This window comes from Enhydra lutris, unplaced genomic scaffold (genome assembly GCF_002288905.1).
Source record: "Enhydra lutris kenyoni isolate GAN:26980312 unplaced genomic scaffold, ASM228890v2 scaffoldscaffold5, whole genome shotgun sequence".
Lineage (NCBI taxonomy): Eukaryota > Metazoa > Chordata > Mammalia > Carnivora > Mustelidae > Enhydra > Enhydra lutris.
The window spans coordinates 49,908,536-49,924,884 of record NW_019154089.1 but is presented as its reverse complement, the minus strand read 5'-3'; the positions used below and the strand labels follow the sequence as shown (position 1 = coordinate 49,924,884).

The 16,349-nt window shown below is 36.3% G+C and overlaps 1 protein-coding gene across 3 annotated transcripts in view; it reads left to right on the top strand.

The window, feature by feature from the left end:
* Positions 1 to 16,349, top strand: part of LOC111140842 (NIPBL, cohesin loading factor) — a 111,975-nt gene that overhangs the window by 78,051 nt on the left and 17,575 nt on the right. For all 3 annotated transcript variants that reach the window (XM_022493056.1, XM_022493054.1, XM_022493055.1), the window contains 3 exons: positions 10,895 to 11,003; positions 12,466 to 12,602; positions 16,167 to 16,307. In XM_022493056.1, the coding sequence (XP_022348764.1) occupies positions 10,895 to 11,003; positions 12,466 to 12,602; positions 16,167 to 16,307 (387 nt within the window). The remainder of the gene's footprint in view (positions 1 to 10,894; positions 11,004 to 12,465; positions 12,603 to 16,166; positions 16,308 to 16,349) is intronic.

Here is a 16,349-nt window from a genome sequence, read left to right as displayed (position 1 = left end):
TTAAAGAGACATAACCACTCTTAGCAGTTACAGCAACATGTATGCATAACTTTTAAGAGAGCTTAGGAAGGATATAGAGAATAGACTGCCAGAATCATTGGAAATTCTTGAATCAAAAATAATTAGTACACATGGGTGCTGCACCAGGCTGGCTTAGTCGGTAGAGCATACAGCTCTGGATCTTGGAATTGTGAGTTTGAGCCCACACTGGGGGTAGAGTTTTTAAAAAAAATATATATATTTTTTTTATTAAAAAAAATTAAAAAAAAAAATTCCCAACACTTTGGGTGCCTGGATTGCTCAGTTGGTTAAGTGTCTGCCTTCGTCTTGGGTCATGATTCCAGTGTCCTGGGATTGAGCCCCATATCAGGCTCCCTGCTCAGTGAGGAGCCTGCTTCTCATTCTCCTCCCCCTGTTGTGTGTGCTCTCTCTCTCTCTCTCTCTCAAATAAATAAAATCTTAAGAAAAAAGGATTAACACACTTCAGCTATTTCCACTTGAGCTCATATACACATTCTACTCCATCCAGTTTCCATTACTTCTCATTTTTATTATTTTTGTGTTGAGTGAGTTTCTTATGGATCAGTGATTCTCAACATATGGAATGTAGTCATCTTTTAGGGAAACTTATAGTACTGTAGCTTCAAATTCAGATATGCATCAAACTGTCAAAATAAATAATTTTATTAGTATATACACACACACTTTAAATGTATGCAGATTCATTGCCTTCATAACCTTTAATGAATTCATAGGTTTATAACTTTTAATGAATTCATAGTTTTTTGCCATTTTTCAGTAGCACATGAAAGAAAAATTTCTATCATGAAAGTCCTTGTATTTTTTAATTTCTATAAAGTAGTCTAATTAGTTTAAACCACTGTCAAATCCCTATGATAAGTACACAAAAATTGAATTGATTTTTTTTTTAGTGCCACTCATTTTCATTGCTTATCAACCAAGACTATGGTCCTTTTTTAGTTTATAAGAAAATACAGGTGGGGTGCTTGAGTGGCTCGGTTGGTTAAGCATCTGCCTTGGGCTCAAGTAAATGATCCCAGGGTCCTGGGATCAAACCCCATGTCGGTTGCGCTCCATGCACAGGTGGGAGTCTACTACTCCCTCTGTTCTGCCCCTCCCCGGCATGTGCTCTCTTGAGCGTGCCTGCTCACTCTCTCTCAAATAAATGAATAAAATCTTTAAAATTATTTTTAAAAAAAGAAAATGCAGACAGTGAAAAAACTTGAATAACATATATTTCATATGTTCCTGGCCTAGTACTCTAAAACAAGATCTCCTTGAAGTTTACAGTCAAATACTTTATCAACCAATGAATGAACAGGAAAATTAATGTACTCGTGTAATTTAATAGTACCCCACATCTTAAAGGAGGAGACTACTGAAACATAGAGCAACTTAGATGAATAATAAAAACATTACAAAGAGTTAAGAAGACTTACACAGTAGAGTACATATTCTGATTCCATTTATATAAAATTCTAAGAGAGTCAGAAACTAGTCTGTATTGGAAAAATTCAGAAGAGTGGTTGCAGGGGACCAGGGATTGATATGGAAGGGACATGTACTAGGGTTCTCCAGAGTAGCAGAACCAATGGGATACTGAGAGGAGAGAGAAAAGGATCTATTATAAGGAATTGGCTCATGGAGTTGTGGTGCCTCTTAAATCCCCAAATCTGCTGTCTGTAAGCTATAAGTCCAGAGAAGCTACTGGTATAGTTTAGTCTTTGTCTGAAGGTCTGAACTAGGGTACACAATGGTATAAATCCCAGTTGGAGTACAAGAGAAACCTGATGTCCCAGCTCAGACAGAGAATAGTCAGTTTCTTCCTTCTTCCACCTTTTGTTCTTTTCAGCCCTCAGTGGCTTCTGTGATACCCACCCAAATTAGAGAGGTTAATCTGCTTCACTCAGTCCACCATTTCAAATGTGAATCTCATCCAGAAACATCCTCACCAATACCCAGAAGTAATATTTAGCCGAATAACTGGGTATTCTGTGGCCCAGTCAAGTTGACACATAAAATTAACCATTACAAACCCACTTTGTCAACTTGGCACATATATATATCTCTTTAAACCATACTTCAGGGGCACCTGGGTGGCTCAGTGGGTTATGCCTCTGCCTTCGGCTCAGGTCATGATCTCAGGCTCCTGGGATTGAGCCCCGCATCGGGCTTTCTGCTCAGCAGGGAGCCTGATTCCCCCCTCTCTCTCTCTCTGCCTGCCTCCTCTCTGCCTGCCTGTGATCTCTATCAAATAAATAAATAAAATTTTTAAAAAAGAACAAAACATACTTCATTTCCAAAAACAATAACAAGGTCATAGTTCCACCTAACATGATACAGCTATCCTGCATACAACCAAAAATGCACTAATCTCTTTCCCAGGAGAAAAAAATGAAGCCCTTGAGTGATAGTTACTCTTCTCTTTGATATCCCATAACTTAAATATACTATGATATGAAGTCAATACATCTTGTGTTCTATGGTAAGGGAATAAGGGGAAAAAATTATTTGCTCTTTCCTCTCTCCCTCCTTCTCCCTCTTACCATCCCTCCCTACATACACACACACATACACACACACACACTAATGTATTCATAACAAAATAAGTAGAAAATGCTCATGGCAACATTTTTTTTTCTATATCTTGTAATGTGGTCGTGGCTGCCTTCTTCTGCCTACTGTCCATTCCCCTTTGCCTTCAACAAGGACCTCAGCTGGTCTTGGTTCATGGTGGAATGACTCATAACTTCATTCTTGAAGGGTCTTTACCACTAGTAGTCCTGCCTGGCTTGGGTTGATACAGTTTTACATTGACCTTAATCACAGGAGATGGTAATACTAAGCGTTGCCATAAGGGATCTCCTATGTTCCAGACATACTCTTTCTTATCTCCATTGTAGAGCAGAATTCCAGTCTCTCTCTGGTAATCAGGATCAGTCACTCCAACCAGTACCCTAATTCCCTTCTTTGCCTATTGATTTAGAGGCATGAGGAGCCCAAAGTAGTTGGGTCATCACCTTAACTTCCAGTTCAGTGGGATAGTTGTGTATCCAGGTGGGAGCTCCTTCTGGAACTAAGACCTCTAGGTCAGCAAAGCATAAAGTTGCCAGAAGTAAAAATTTTGCTAGCAGGTTTCTAGAGGTAATAGTGAGTGATGCCACTCCCATTTCTACCCCTTGCAAATTTCTGGATTGTGAATCCTGGTTGTGGGCTCAACAGCACCAAATACTAGATACTGATTCAGAGCATATAGAGCCTTCTGGAGATCTTGCCCTAGCTGTACAGGATATTGCTACCTATCTGGTGCTATATGTAACCCTTCAAAAGTCCATTCCATGTTCTATCAAGCCACTTGGATTCATTGATCAAAAGTAATTCTGTAGAATACCATGACAGTAAATAAGGCATTCTATAAATCTACAGGTGGTAGTTTTGGCAGAAGCACTGCATGCAGGGAAGGCAAGTCTGTATCCAGAGGGTCTATTCCAGTAAGAATATTAAGAAAATGTTCCTGTGTAATCAGCCTGCTCACAAGATAGCTGACTATTCACCCAGGGAGTGGTTCTATGTCAGGGACTCAGTGTTGGTCTCTGCTGCTGGGAGATTAGTCATTCAGCAGTGGCCATAGCCACACTGGCCTTCATGAATAGAAGTCTGGGTCACTGAGCCCATGTATAACCTCCATCCCTGCCACCATGGACAGTTTGTTCATCAGCCCATTGAGCAAAAAGGGTAGTTGGGAAAGAGGCTGATATCCTCTGAGAAGATACCTACAGAATGAGTCTTCCTATCCACTTGATTATTTAATTCTTCCTCTGCTGAGGTCATCCTTCGGTGAACATTCATGTGAGATACAAGTATCCTCATGTTTTTTGCCCAATCGGAGATGTCTATCCACATGCCTATTTTCTAAACTTCCTTGTCCCCAGCTTTCTAATCCTCTTCCTTCCAAGCCCCTAGCCATTTAGTCAAACTGTTGGCCACAGCCCATGAATCAGTGTAATACATAGTCACATTTCTGGTCGTTCCTTCTTCCAAACAAAGTGAACAGCCAAAGTGAACGCACTGCTCAAAAGTTCTGCCTAGTGGAAGAATTTCCCTTCACCACTGTCCTTCAGGGATGTTCCAGTCAGGAGCTATAGTGCTGCAAATGTCTACTTTGCAATGGTCCTGTATACTGTGCAGACCCAACTGTAAACCAGGCCAAAGTCTTCCTCTCCTCTGCTGGTTGATCATAGGGGATGATCGTAGGGAACTCCCCATGAGTCCATAGGTATAGGCTGGAAGAGAGAGACCATATAGCAGGAATGAGAACCATAGGCATTTGGGCTGCTCTCACCCAGTCACATCTATACCACTTACATTTGATGATGACTGCTGCTGTGTATACCCAGCTTTATATCTTGGGAGTTGGGGGGGGTCAGGTAACACCCAGTTCATCACAGGTAGCTCAGATTGCATGGTAGTGTGGTGACCCATAGCTAGGCATTCAGTATCTACTAAGCCCCAGTAGCAGGCCAGGAGCTCTCTTTAAAAAGGAGAGTAGTTATCCGCAGAGAACAACAAGGCTTTGCTCCAAAATCCTAAGGGTTTGTACTGCATGCAGTCCCCCTATGGGATCCTTCCAAAGGCTCCAAACAGAATCCCTACCTGCTGCTGACACTTCAGACACCTTTGGATCATCTGACCCATGGTGCAGAGCAGCTTGCCCAGCAGCCTGGATCTTGTGCACAGCCTTCTTCTCTTCTAGGCCCTACTCCAGCACAGGCAGCATCTCGGGTCACTCAGCAAATGAGCGAGAGTAATAAATTCAGAAAAAGAATTTGTTGCCTCTAAAATCAAAAGCCCACTAGGCATTGTGCCTCTCTTTTTGGTTATATATAGGAAAGGCCAGATGGAACAGTTTATCCTTTACCTTAGAAGGGATATCTCGACATACCCCACACCACTAAGACACTAGTAATTTCACTGAAGTAGAAGACCCCTGAATTTTTGTTGGATGTATTTCCCCACCTTTTGACACACACAAGTCTTACCAGTAAGTCTAGAATGGTTGCTACTTTTTGCTCACCAGGTACAGTCAGCATCATACCATCAATGTAATGAACCAGTGTGATAATCTTATTAAAGGAAGAGGTAATCAGCTGGCCTTGCCTGCTGACAGCAAACTGCTTCTGGTAGGCCTTTGACAGGGATGGAGAAAAAGACATCTGCCAGAAGGTACCAGGCAACCAGGGAATGTATTAATTCGCTCAAGTAATACCTTATCTGGTACAGTAGCTGGAGTTGAAGTCACCACATGGTTAAGCTTATGCTAATCCACTGTCATTCTCCAAGATCCATCTGTCTACTGCACAGGCCAAATAAGTAAGTTGAATGAGAAGGTGGTATGAATTACCATCTCTGCATCCTTCAAGTCTCTGGTGATACCACTACTCTTGACAGCCCCTCCAGTAGTGTAGTATTGCTTCCAGTGTACTATTTTCCTGGGTAGAAGCATTCCTCGTGGCTCCCACTTGGCCTTCCCACCATAATAGCCCTCACTGCATGGATCGGAGAACCAACGTGAGGATTCTGTCAGCTGCTGAGTATATCTATTCCAATTTTGCATTTTTTTACTAGGAAATAATCTCAGGGTGTATTTGGGGACCCACTGGACTCAGTGTGAAACAGACCAGAGTTATACCTCCATTGACCACCTGACCTCCAAACCCCACCCCTACTCTGACTTATGGGCCACAGCAACCTTTAGGGTCTCCTGGAATTAGTGCCAGTTCGGAACCAACATCTAATAATCCCTAAAAGGCCTGATCAATTCCCTTTTCTCCAATGTACAGTTAACCTGATAAAAGACCATAGGTCCCTTTGTGGAAGGTTAGGTAAAGAATTAACAGTATGTTTTCCATAGAGTATGGGACTCCTTCCATACTTAAGGAATCAAGTGGATTCCTCAGAGAATGACAGAATGTGTGTGTCACCAAAATTCATATGTTGAAGCCTAATCCCTAGTGTGATACTAGGAGGTGGGGCTTTGGGGGATGATTAGATCATGAGGGTGGAGCCCTTGTGAATCAGATTAATGCTCTTCTAAGAAGAAACACAGAGAGATGATCTCTCTGTTTTCTGCCACATAAGGGTATAACAAGAAGACCATCATCTGCAAGCTAGGAAAAGAATCTTTACCAGAAGATGCTGGCACCTTGTTCTCAGATTTCCCAGCTTCCAGAACTATGAGAAATAAATCTCTATTTAAGCTACCTAGTCTATGGTATTTATTAAAGCAGCCCAAGCTAAGACAGAAATTGGTACCAAAAAGTAGGATACAGCTGAAAACAAATAATGTGGGAGTGGCTTTGGAGCTGGGTAATATGTAGAGACTAGAAGAGTTTTGATGTGCTATACTAGAAAAAGCTGATATTTCGAGGGACCTTGAAAGGCAGTTCTTGTGAGGGCTCAGAGAGAAAAGAAGCTGTAGGGAAAGCTTTTGTCTTCTTAGAGAATACTTATATTCATATACAGAATGTTGATAGAAATACTGACAGTAAAGGCCATTCTGGTGGGGTCTCAGACGGAACTGAGAAACATGCTATTGGACAGCAGAAAAAGCTGTCTTTGTTACAAAGGGGCAAAGAACTTGGCTGAGTTGTGTTCTTGTTCTGGTGTTTTTATGAAAGGTAGAACTTCAAGCATGAAATTGGATATTTAGCTAAGGAGATTTCTAAGTAAAGTGTTGAAGGAGCAATTTGTTTTGTTTATAATCAAATACTATTTCTCCTTCAGCCAGTGAGTGGGTAAAAAGACTGATATATCCACACAGTTTCATAGTATTCCACATCATAAAGGAACAAACTGTTGATACATACGACTTAGGTGAATAATGAAAACATTATGCAGAGTGAAGGAAGCCCTACACAGAAGAGTACATGTTTTGATTTATATGAAGTTCTAGGAGAAGCAAAATTAATCTGTATTGGAAAGACTCAGAAGAATGATTGCAGGGGGTCAGGGATTGACTGGGAAGTAACGTGAGGGAACTTTCAAGGATGATGGTAATATTCTCTACCAGTGGTTCTAAGAGTTAAAGTTACTGAGAGTACCTGCAACTTGTTACATACACGAATTCTAAGGCTTTACCCCAGTAACTCTGAGGGTGGGCCCCCATTCTATATTTTATAGTCTCTCCAGATGATTCTGATATGAGCTACAGATGTAGATCACTGTTCTGTATCTTGATAGGAGTTTGAGTTCTAATGGTGAATGCACTTAACAAAACTGAGGAAATGAACACTGAAGATTTGAACATTTGATTTTGTGTAAATTTTATCTCAAAGGGGAAGAAAGTATACTGTTTACAGTTTACTTTGAAATACATCAAAAATAAGATGGATAAAGATGTATGTATACATATGTATATGTATATACATGCGCTTATGCATATATAAGCATAGGGCTGGTTTAACATCAGTGTGTGTGTATGATTTAACACCAAAGAAGAAGAAATAAGTAATCACTCCAGGAAGCACAGGAAAAAATTTTGATAAAATTTAATAACTTTGAATGATAACTTCTAATAAAGTAGGAACAAATTCGAACAAAATAACTATAAACCTAAAATGAAAATCATGCAAAATGGGAATAAGTTCAGAGATCTCATCAAAATAAAAAATAATCGGCAAGGGGCACCTGGCTGGTTCAGTTGGTAGAACATGTACTTTTGATCTCAGGGTCTTGAGTTCAAGCTTCATGCTGGGTATGGAGCCTGCTTAAAAATAAAAGAAGAGGGTGCCTGGGTGGCTCAGTGGGTTAAGCCTCTGCCTTCAGCTCAGATCATGATCTCAGGGACCTGGGATCGAGTCCCGCATCGGGCTGTCTGCTCTGCGGGGGCCTGCTTCTCCCCCATCTCTCTCTACCTGCCTCTCTGCCTACTTGCAGTCTCTCTCCGTCAAATAAATAAGTAAAGTCTTTAAAAAAAACTTTTTTTAAATAAAAGAAGAAAAAAAATACAGTCATCAGATATGTTGAGATGATTGTAAAATGTATGTGGAAAAGCAGAGAACTAAAAATTGTCATTTTTAAAATGCAGGAGAACTGACTTGCCTTACCAAATATAGGACTTATTTTAAAGATCTAGTAGATAGTGTGGTACTAAATAGACCAAAAGAACAAGATGGAGAGCCCAAAAATAAGCCTCCAGGTATTTAGGATATACTTTTAAAATAGAAGTGGCACTGCAGCTAATGAGGAAAGAACAGAGTTCTTAGTAAATGGGGCTGAGATGATTGGCTATTGAAAAGGAATTTTTCTTTTCTTTTTTCTTTTTTCCTTTTTTAAGATTTGCTTCCTACTCTGGGGCCCCTCAGTGGCTCATTTGGCTAGGTGTCCAACTCTTGGTTTCTGCTCAGGTCATGATCTCAGGGTAATGAGATCGAGCCCCACGTCAGGCTCCGTGGTTAGTGGGGAGACTGCTTGAGATTCTTTCTCCCTCTGCCCTCCCACCACTCCAGCACCCACATGCGTGCTCTCTTTCTCTCTCTCAAATAAGTAAATCTTAAAAAAAAAAAAAAAAAAAAAGATTCTTACTTCCAACTCAGTAATCACCTCCATATAAAGAAAATCTTTAAAACCTTTAGAAGATAATATATGTGAATATATTTTTGACCTCTCTGTAGGGAAAGATTTCTTAAACAAGTTCCAAAGCCATTAACCTTAAAAGATTGATAAATTTCAGTGTGTTGAAAGGAAGTACATTTTTGAATCAAAAGATACCTTAAAGCAAAAACACAAGTCACAAACTGGGAAATGATGTTTGACACACATGTAACATGGAAAAAAGGATCATTATTAAGAATATGTGAAGAACTCCTCTTCTATAAACCAACATAAGACAAGAGTCCCAGTAGGAAAATAAGTGAAAGGCATGAATAGGCATTTCATACAAGAAATAGCACATATGGCCTATACAGCATTCAACTTCATTAATAATATGGAAATTACAAATCAAAACTATGTTTTACATTCATTTGATTAGTGGAAATTGAGAAGTCAGATGATAACAAATGATGGAAAAGAGATGAATTAAACAGTATCTCTTAAACTATTAATTGAGAAAATACTGCACCAATTTGAAAAAATATAGCATTATTTCATAAAGTTGAACAATTATATAATCTGTGACCTAGTATTTCCACTTAAAGGTATATACCCAAGAAAGTCTTGCATATGTGTGCAAGGAGACAAAAGAATTTTCATTATGCCATTAAAAATACCTATAATTCTATCTAAATTAATTGCAGTATATCTAAACTAATAGCAGTATTAACACAGTAGCCTGTTGCTTATCAGTTAAAATGAATAAAATACAGTAATTTGCAACAACCTGGATTACAGTTGGGGACATAATGCTGAGTGAACAAGGCAAGTCCCAGAAGCCACCATCTAGCATGATACGTTTTAGAAAGTTGAAAATCAGGCAAAACTATAAACAGTATACAGCTTACACGATTTTTTTAAGCAAAGAAATTAGAAAATTCCTGATAATGGTTACCTTGAAGTGACACAGAAGATGGAATAAGGGAAGGAGCACATTGGGAAAATAAAAGCCCATGGAAATATTCTTGTTCTTGAGTTGGGTTCATAGTACAGTATTTTTATAATTAAGTTAAAGAGGCACATGGTAGTGTCGATGGTGTGTTATGAACCAAAATATAAGATTTATACTTTTGTGTATACTTAATCTCCTGGAAAGGAAAAAGAGAAAATAAGGAAGAAAGGATTGTTTTCTGCTCCTTCCTGGAAAAGACTAGCATGTGATTTTAGTAGCTGCTTAAAGAATCGAGTTGTGGATCAGGAAAGTAGAGTTTGCTGTACAGAGTTGAAACTGAAAATTGAAATTTTCTTTTATTTATTTATTTAAATTGAAGAGGATGTGGGCAACATACATGTTATGTTATACTGATTGCTGTCAATTGTTTTAATCATTTGTGCATCTTGTAGTGAAAGTTTAAACTTGAGCTATCCCAAACTAGCCACATGTGTTTTTATTTTTGTTTTTTAACTTAATTTGAATTTTTGTTTTTATTTGATTTTAATTCTTCGGTCATGCTAGCAACATTTCACATGTTTAGTAGCTGCACATGTCTTGTGGCAACCATATTGGACAGCACAGATAAAGAATATTTCCATCATTGCAGGAAGTTATATTGGACAGCACTGGAACTCTTCATGAAAATCAAATACACATTTCAACTTCCTTAATATCTCCAGAGCTGTATTAGCTAGTCTGTATTAACAAAAATATACCAAAGATGACTTTACAACTGATCTATGATTATAAAAGTTCGAATTGGTATAGTTAGACTGATCTTTTCTCCTCATCTCCTCATTCCTAATACTTTTCTTACATTGTTTATTAATAATTTGGCAAAGAATAATACAAAAAAGAAATCTAGCCTTATGTTTTGTAATTTAAAAATTTGAAGGTGCAATTCAGATGAAGTTATAATTATATTAAAAATGTAATTAACTTACACTTTTTTGAGCTAGCAAAGGCCTTGAAATAAGGAAGAATAGAAATTCTTTAAAATAATCCAGCTAGCACTGAGCATTAAGGAAGGTTACCTTTCTCATTTCTCTCAGGTCCTACATACAGCAGTTAAAATACTTCATACTAACATTGTTTGAAAGTATTTATAAATTACTGGTTTTTAAGATATTTTAAAACATTTGCTATATATTTTTTATTTATTTGCATTTTCCATATTGTTAATGACAAACTGAAAGCTTTTTATGGACACATTTAATGCATTTATATTACTATTGCCTAATGAATAATTATACCGGGATTTTTTTTTTTATATATATACATATATAGTTGTTGAAGTCCGAAGAGGATTCCTCATATAAACCTGTGAAGAAAGCTTGTACTCAACTTGTTGATAACCTAGTTGAGCACATTCTTAAATATGAGGAATCTCTAGCTGGTAAGACATTTTATATATTGGTAATTAAGTTGATTTTATAAGATATTTTAAAATACTTTGGGCACATTTCTCAATTTTGCTTCTGGTTCTACTTAGCCTAATAATTAATGACACTTTTAAATGAAGGGGGTTTTTTGTTTGATGTTGCATCCTAGATTGTATTGTTTAGGTTGACTAAGATTATCTAGAGCAGTATAATAAAAGCATAGGTCTCAGCTCTTCTACATCTTTCAGTAGCATAATTTTAAATGTTATGTTGAACAGACATCAAAGTCCAGGTGCTAATACGGATTTAGCTAGTTGCACTCATCCAAAAACTGCTTGATATCTTTTAAATGATATAGAATTTTCTCTCAAAAATGAAATTGTTTTAACTATGATAAAAATGTTTTTAAAAGATTTGTAGTACATTCCTAATATCATTTATAATTGTTATATAAAATGTGTTTAATCTGGAGCTAGATAAAACGGTTAATATTTTTTAAGTTGACAAATTCCTTAAATACTTAATATTTTATATTATCTATTACATTATTTACCAGTCACAGATTTGAAGTTTATAAATAATTATATAAAACTATAAAAGTAATTGATAATCTATTGCTTAAAGCACCCAAGACTAACATTACTTCCCGTATCCTAATATACAGTGATGAGGAACAATAGTCAGCCTTGGTCATTCTCCAGAATTGGGAGCCTTATAGAGGTACCATTACGGCACCTAAGGAAATTGTTGCTATCCTTTATATTTTATATGCAGTTTATTTTCTTTAATTTTTTTTTCATTTTCCATGTGTACCTCTTTTTCTTTTTATCTCCTAGTTCTGTTTCCCCTATTTTAGCCTATCCTAGATTTTAAGGGTGATACTGTTGTCAGTGTTGAAAAATTGCTAATCTCTTCTAAAAACTAATTTGCCTCCTGAGATCCATTGTATCTCCTAACTAGCAGCATTTTCCTCCCACTGGAGCATAGTTTACTTTTCTGAGGTAGCGCTGGTCCAGCTTCTTAATTTGTCATGCCGGTCTTTTAACATTCTTCTACCATGGTAGCATCTCTCTTTTCCCAGTACCCTCAAACACAGTATCACCACAGCTAATTTGTTTTTGTCCCCCTTTGCTAACTTTCCCTTACTTACTTCCATCCTTTTTAGATACCAGCAACACCATGTTTATTCCCAAAACCCCATCCCTAAACTTAGCTTCCATTCTACTTATTAACTTCAACCCTATACCCCTTAGTGTAAAATTCGCCTTCCGTAGCACAGCCTCTTTGTCTTTTATTCTTAATATATGTAATATGTATAATAAAAGAAAAAATGTAGGAAGTCTAGTATCATAAGAAATGCTAATCTTTTATTGAAGCATGTATTAAATCAGTTCGGGGGTGATATTGACTAACTTAAATAATTATATAATTTCCACTGCCTTGTCATATTTTAGTATCTTATTTCTGTTTTTCCAGACTCTGACAATAAAGGTGTGAATTCTGGAAGATTGGTAGCTTGCATAACCACTTTGTTCTTATTCAGCAAGATAAGACCTCAGCTCATGGTTAAACACGCCATGACCATGCAGCCATACCTTACCACTAAATGTAGTGTAAGTATAGAGCTGTCCTACTTTTCTGTCTTACCATGTAGTATTTTCAATTTAGAATTCACATGATGCCATCCACACTTTCACTGACCAGCTGTGTCTTATACTCAAATATATGTTCTAATATTTGTGGCAAGTTATCTACAGATATTTTCCTGATGTATTATAAATGAAGTTCAGGCTTCATTTCCTTTATAAGCTCCTCAGTTCAAACCCTCAGTAAATGCTTACTAAATGTTGTAACTACTGCTAAGACCTCAAAGGTGAATGAGGCAGAGTTCCTCTCATTGAGAAATGTACTGTCTTTTGGATTCTAAATTTGCTTTTCATTTGTCATTTCAGTATATTTTCTTATATTTATTTTCTAATTCATCAGTATAGTGAATATGGAAAATCTAGTCTATCAGAGATATTAGGTGCTTGTTTTAAGTTAATATTGCACATACTCTGTTTTTCTAAGGTTAAATGTGAAAATCAAATAAAACATTGCTTATGTAAAATAATCCATCAATTTATATGACAGCATGGTGAGTTAAGTGGCTTATTACAAACACTAAATTTTGAAGTAGTCCAAAAACTTTAAAATGTAAATAGTTTCTTTACTTGCTATGTTCCCAGTGTTCCTAAAGAACTAATTTTAACTGTTTTCTCTACTAGATTTGCTTTGCTGCTATGGTCTCGTTTTTTGGTGATCTAAAATTAACAAGTTCTAGATGAAAAACCTGAGAAATTTTAACTACGGAAAGTACCAGAAGATAAATATATAAAAACAACATATAATATTTCAGAGATCCTCATTCTATCTTTAGGGCTTGTATTAGATCCAGAAATAAATTGATTAATATATAATCTATGGCCAGTAGTAATAGCTAATATTTATTGAGCACAGTGCCAAGTACTATGAAGAATTTTACATGCATTATCTCATTTACCTTTTGAAGTAGGTATCGTTATTATCACAGTTTTACAAATAAGAAACTAAAGCCTTGAGAATATAAATAGCTTGCCCAGTGTCACACAGCTGACCAGTCCCAAAGCTAGAATTCAACCCCATGTCTGTCTGCTTCTAAGAACTGGTCTATAATATAACTTGCATGAATAGGCCATGTTTGAACCAATATTTTTGTAGCAAGATTACTTTGAAAACATTTTATTCAGTTTTTATATGTCTGTTTGTGTGTGTGTATACACATATGTGTGTATTTATGTATTTTTTTATCATGTCAGATGGGTAATGTGCCAAGGTTATAACAGGGTGTAAGGGAGGCACATGTCCCATAAGAGTGTGAACACCCTCTCATCATGCTTACAAACTAGAAAAGGATCTATAAATATATTTTTTATTGAATCCTGTGGGTATGCTAAAAGAAAGGATGAATGTTGGAAAGTTTTATACACATACACACAGAGTTTTATATAAATAAGGCCATCTCCTATATGTTAGACACATTTAAATTTTTTTGTTTTCTGTATCCTGCCTCCCTCCATCTTTATTCTTCTTCATCTCGGGATGAACAACCTGGAGTATCCTTACATACTGTATCCGTACTTCTGTAATTGTGCACATATACACACATATATAACTGGTTGACCAGTTTTTTTAAAAATCAAGTTATATGCATATCATATTAATATATACATATTATATATGTATACAGTATCCATCTTATAAATGTCCTATGATTTATTTAACCATTTTTCATTTTGGCAGGTTTTTACATTGTTTCCTATTGATAGGCACTACAAACAATTTCTTAATAAACATTCCTATTCATATACCTTTAAATTGGGGTGCTTTTTTTTTCTTTGGGATGGATCCTAAGAAATGGACTTGTTAGATTAAGGGAATGTTCTTTTGGGTTTGGGGTTTTTAATAGATTTTTCCAAATTGCTGATGGACATGTTTTATAGCTCTGTGGAAACCAGTATATGACAATCTGTGTCATTTTTATACTTTTTGCCAGTAGGGTATAAAGGAATAGTTCATTGTTGCTTCATTTTACCTTCCCTGATGTCCAAGAAGGTTGAATGTCTTCTTTATGATATTAACCAGTTGTACTTGATTTTCTGTGATTTGACTATATGATTTGACCATTTTACCTTTGAATTGTGGAGCTTTTTTTTTCTTTTTTGAAAATTCTTTACTCTTAAATTTTTTAGATTTGAAGCATCTTATGTTATAGTCATTTCAAGTATTTTTCTTAGTATTACATTCTTCTGCTCTTTTCCTTCACGATTTCTGCCTTTAAATTTTTCTTCTAGATTTTAAGTTAATTCTTTTACTTGACTTTCTAGGTGAGAAATATTAAGAGTAGTTTGAAAAATTTTAACTATGATTCTCAAGTGAATTTATCTTAACAAAAATTCTTCATCCCCAGTCTACTTTACTCCATGCACCTATTATTTAAAGCAGGTGGTAGAGGGCTGGAAATGACAGGATTTCTATGTTACTTAGACTATTCATCTTACTTGTGTTTTATTTAATCCTGTGGGTGTGCTGAAAGGATGGATGAATGTAAGGTGGGGATTTTTTTTTTTTTTTTTTTTTTTTTTTTTGTGAGAGGTAATAAGCTCAAAGTGTCCAAAACGAGTGTTAGTAACCTGTTGCTAAGACTAAAGAGTGATAACCTGACTAGATAAAAACATGTTGAATGCCTTGCTTCACAAAAATAGCTAGTAACTTTGGTGGCCTTAGGGCAGAGGAACTGGGTGACTGGAGGATAGTGGGTAGAAAGAATTTTTTTTTTATTTATTTTTTTATTTTTTTTTAAAGAGACTTGATTATAAATTCTTCACTATCCTTTTGGGTGTTGTTGTTGTTGTTGTTTTTAATGTTCTACCTATTTTTTTTTAAACTGCTTCATTTTTAATCAAAGTTCTAAACTTTTTAAAAATTAAAGACCTAATATTTCAAATTTTAAAATAAGGAAGTCTTATAATTAGTTTTGGGATTCTCTATTTGCATCTGTCAAAAAAAGCAGTAACACAAGGCTTCTCAACCTCAGCACAATTGACAGGGCCAGATTATTCTTTCTTGTATAGAACTATTCTGAGCATTGTAGGATGCTTGATAGTATTCCTGGCCTCTCTCCACTGGACAGTAGTATCCCCCAACTCCCCTAATGCGAAACCAAGAATTTCTCCATATTTTGCTAAGTATCCCGTGGGAAAAGACTCACCCCTCCAGTTGAGAACTACTAGATTAACATACACAGTTTGAAAAATACCAAACCTTAAAAACAGTATCAATCTTAGTAAAGTACTTAGTTAATATTTAAATACCCTTGTTCAGAATTGGCTTATGTTGCATTTTAGGGGGGAAAGAAATAACTGTAGCATTGTGATTAAGTGATCCAAAGGTTACATGATAAGTTGGTGGCAGAGCTAAAATCCAGGTTCCTGACACTGTCTGGTGTTCTTCCTTCCATATCTTAAAAAAGCTCTTTTCTAATTTTTTTTTCAACTGAAACTTTACATAGGTAATACCTCAACCCCTAAATACATAAGGGTATATATAGTTTCTTGTTAGATTTTGATATTCATAAAGCACTGATTTTATCATTGTAGACACAAAATGATTTCATGGTTATCTGCAATGTTGCAAAAATCCTGGAACTGGTTGTACCACTGATGGAGCATCCAAGTGAAACTTTCCTTGCCACTATTGAAGAAGATCTAATGAAGCTTATCATCAAATACGGCATGACTGTAAGCATTCAGTTTACCTTCTCTGCATTGATTAGTATAACA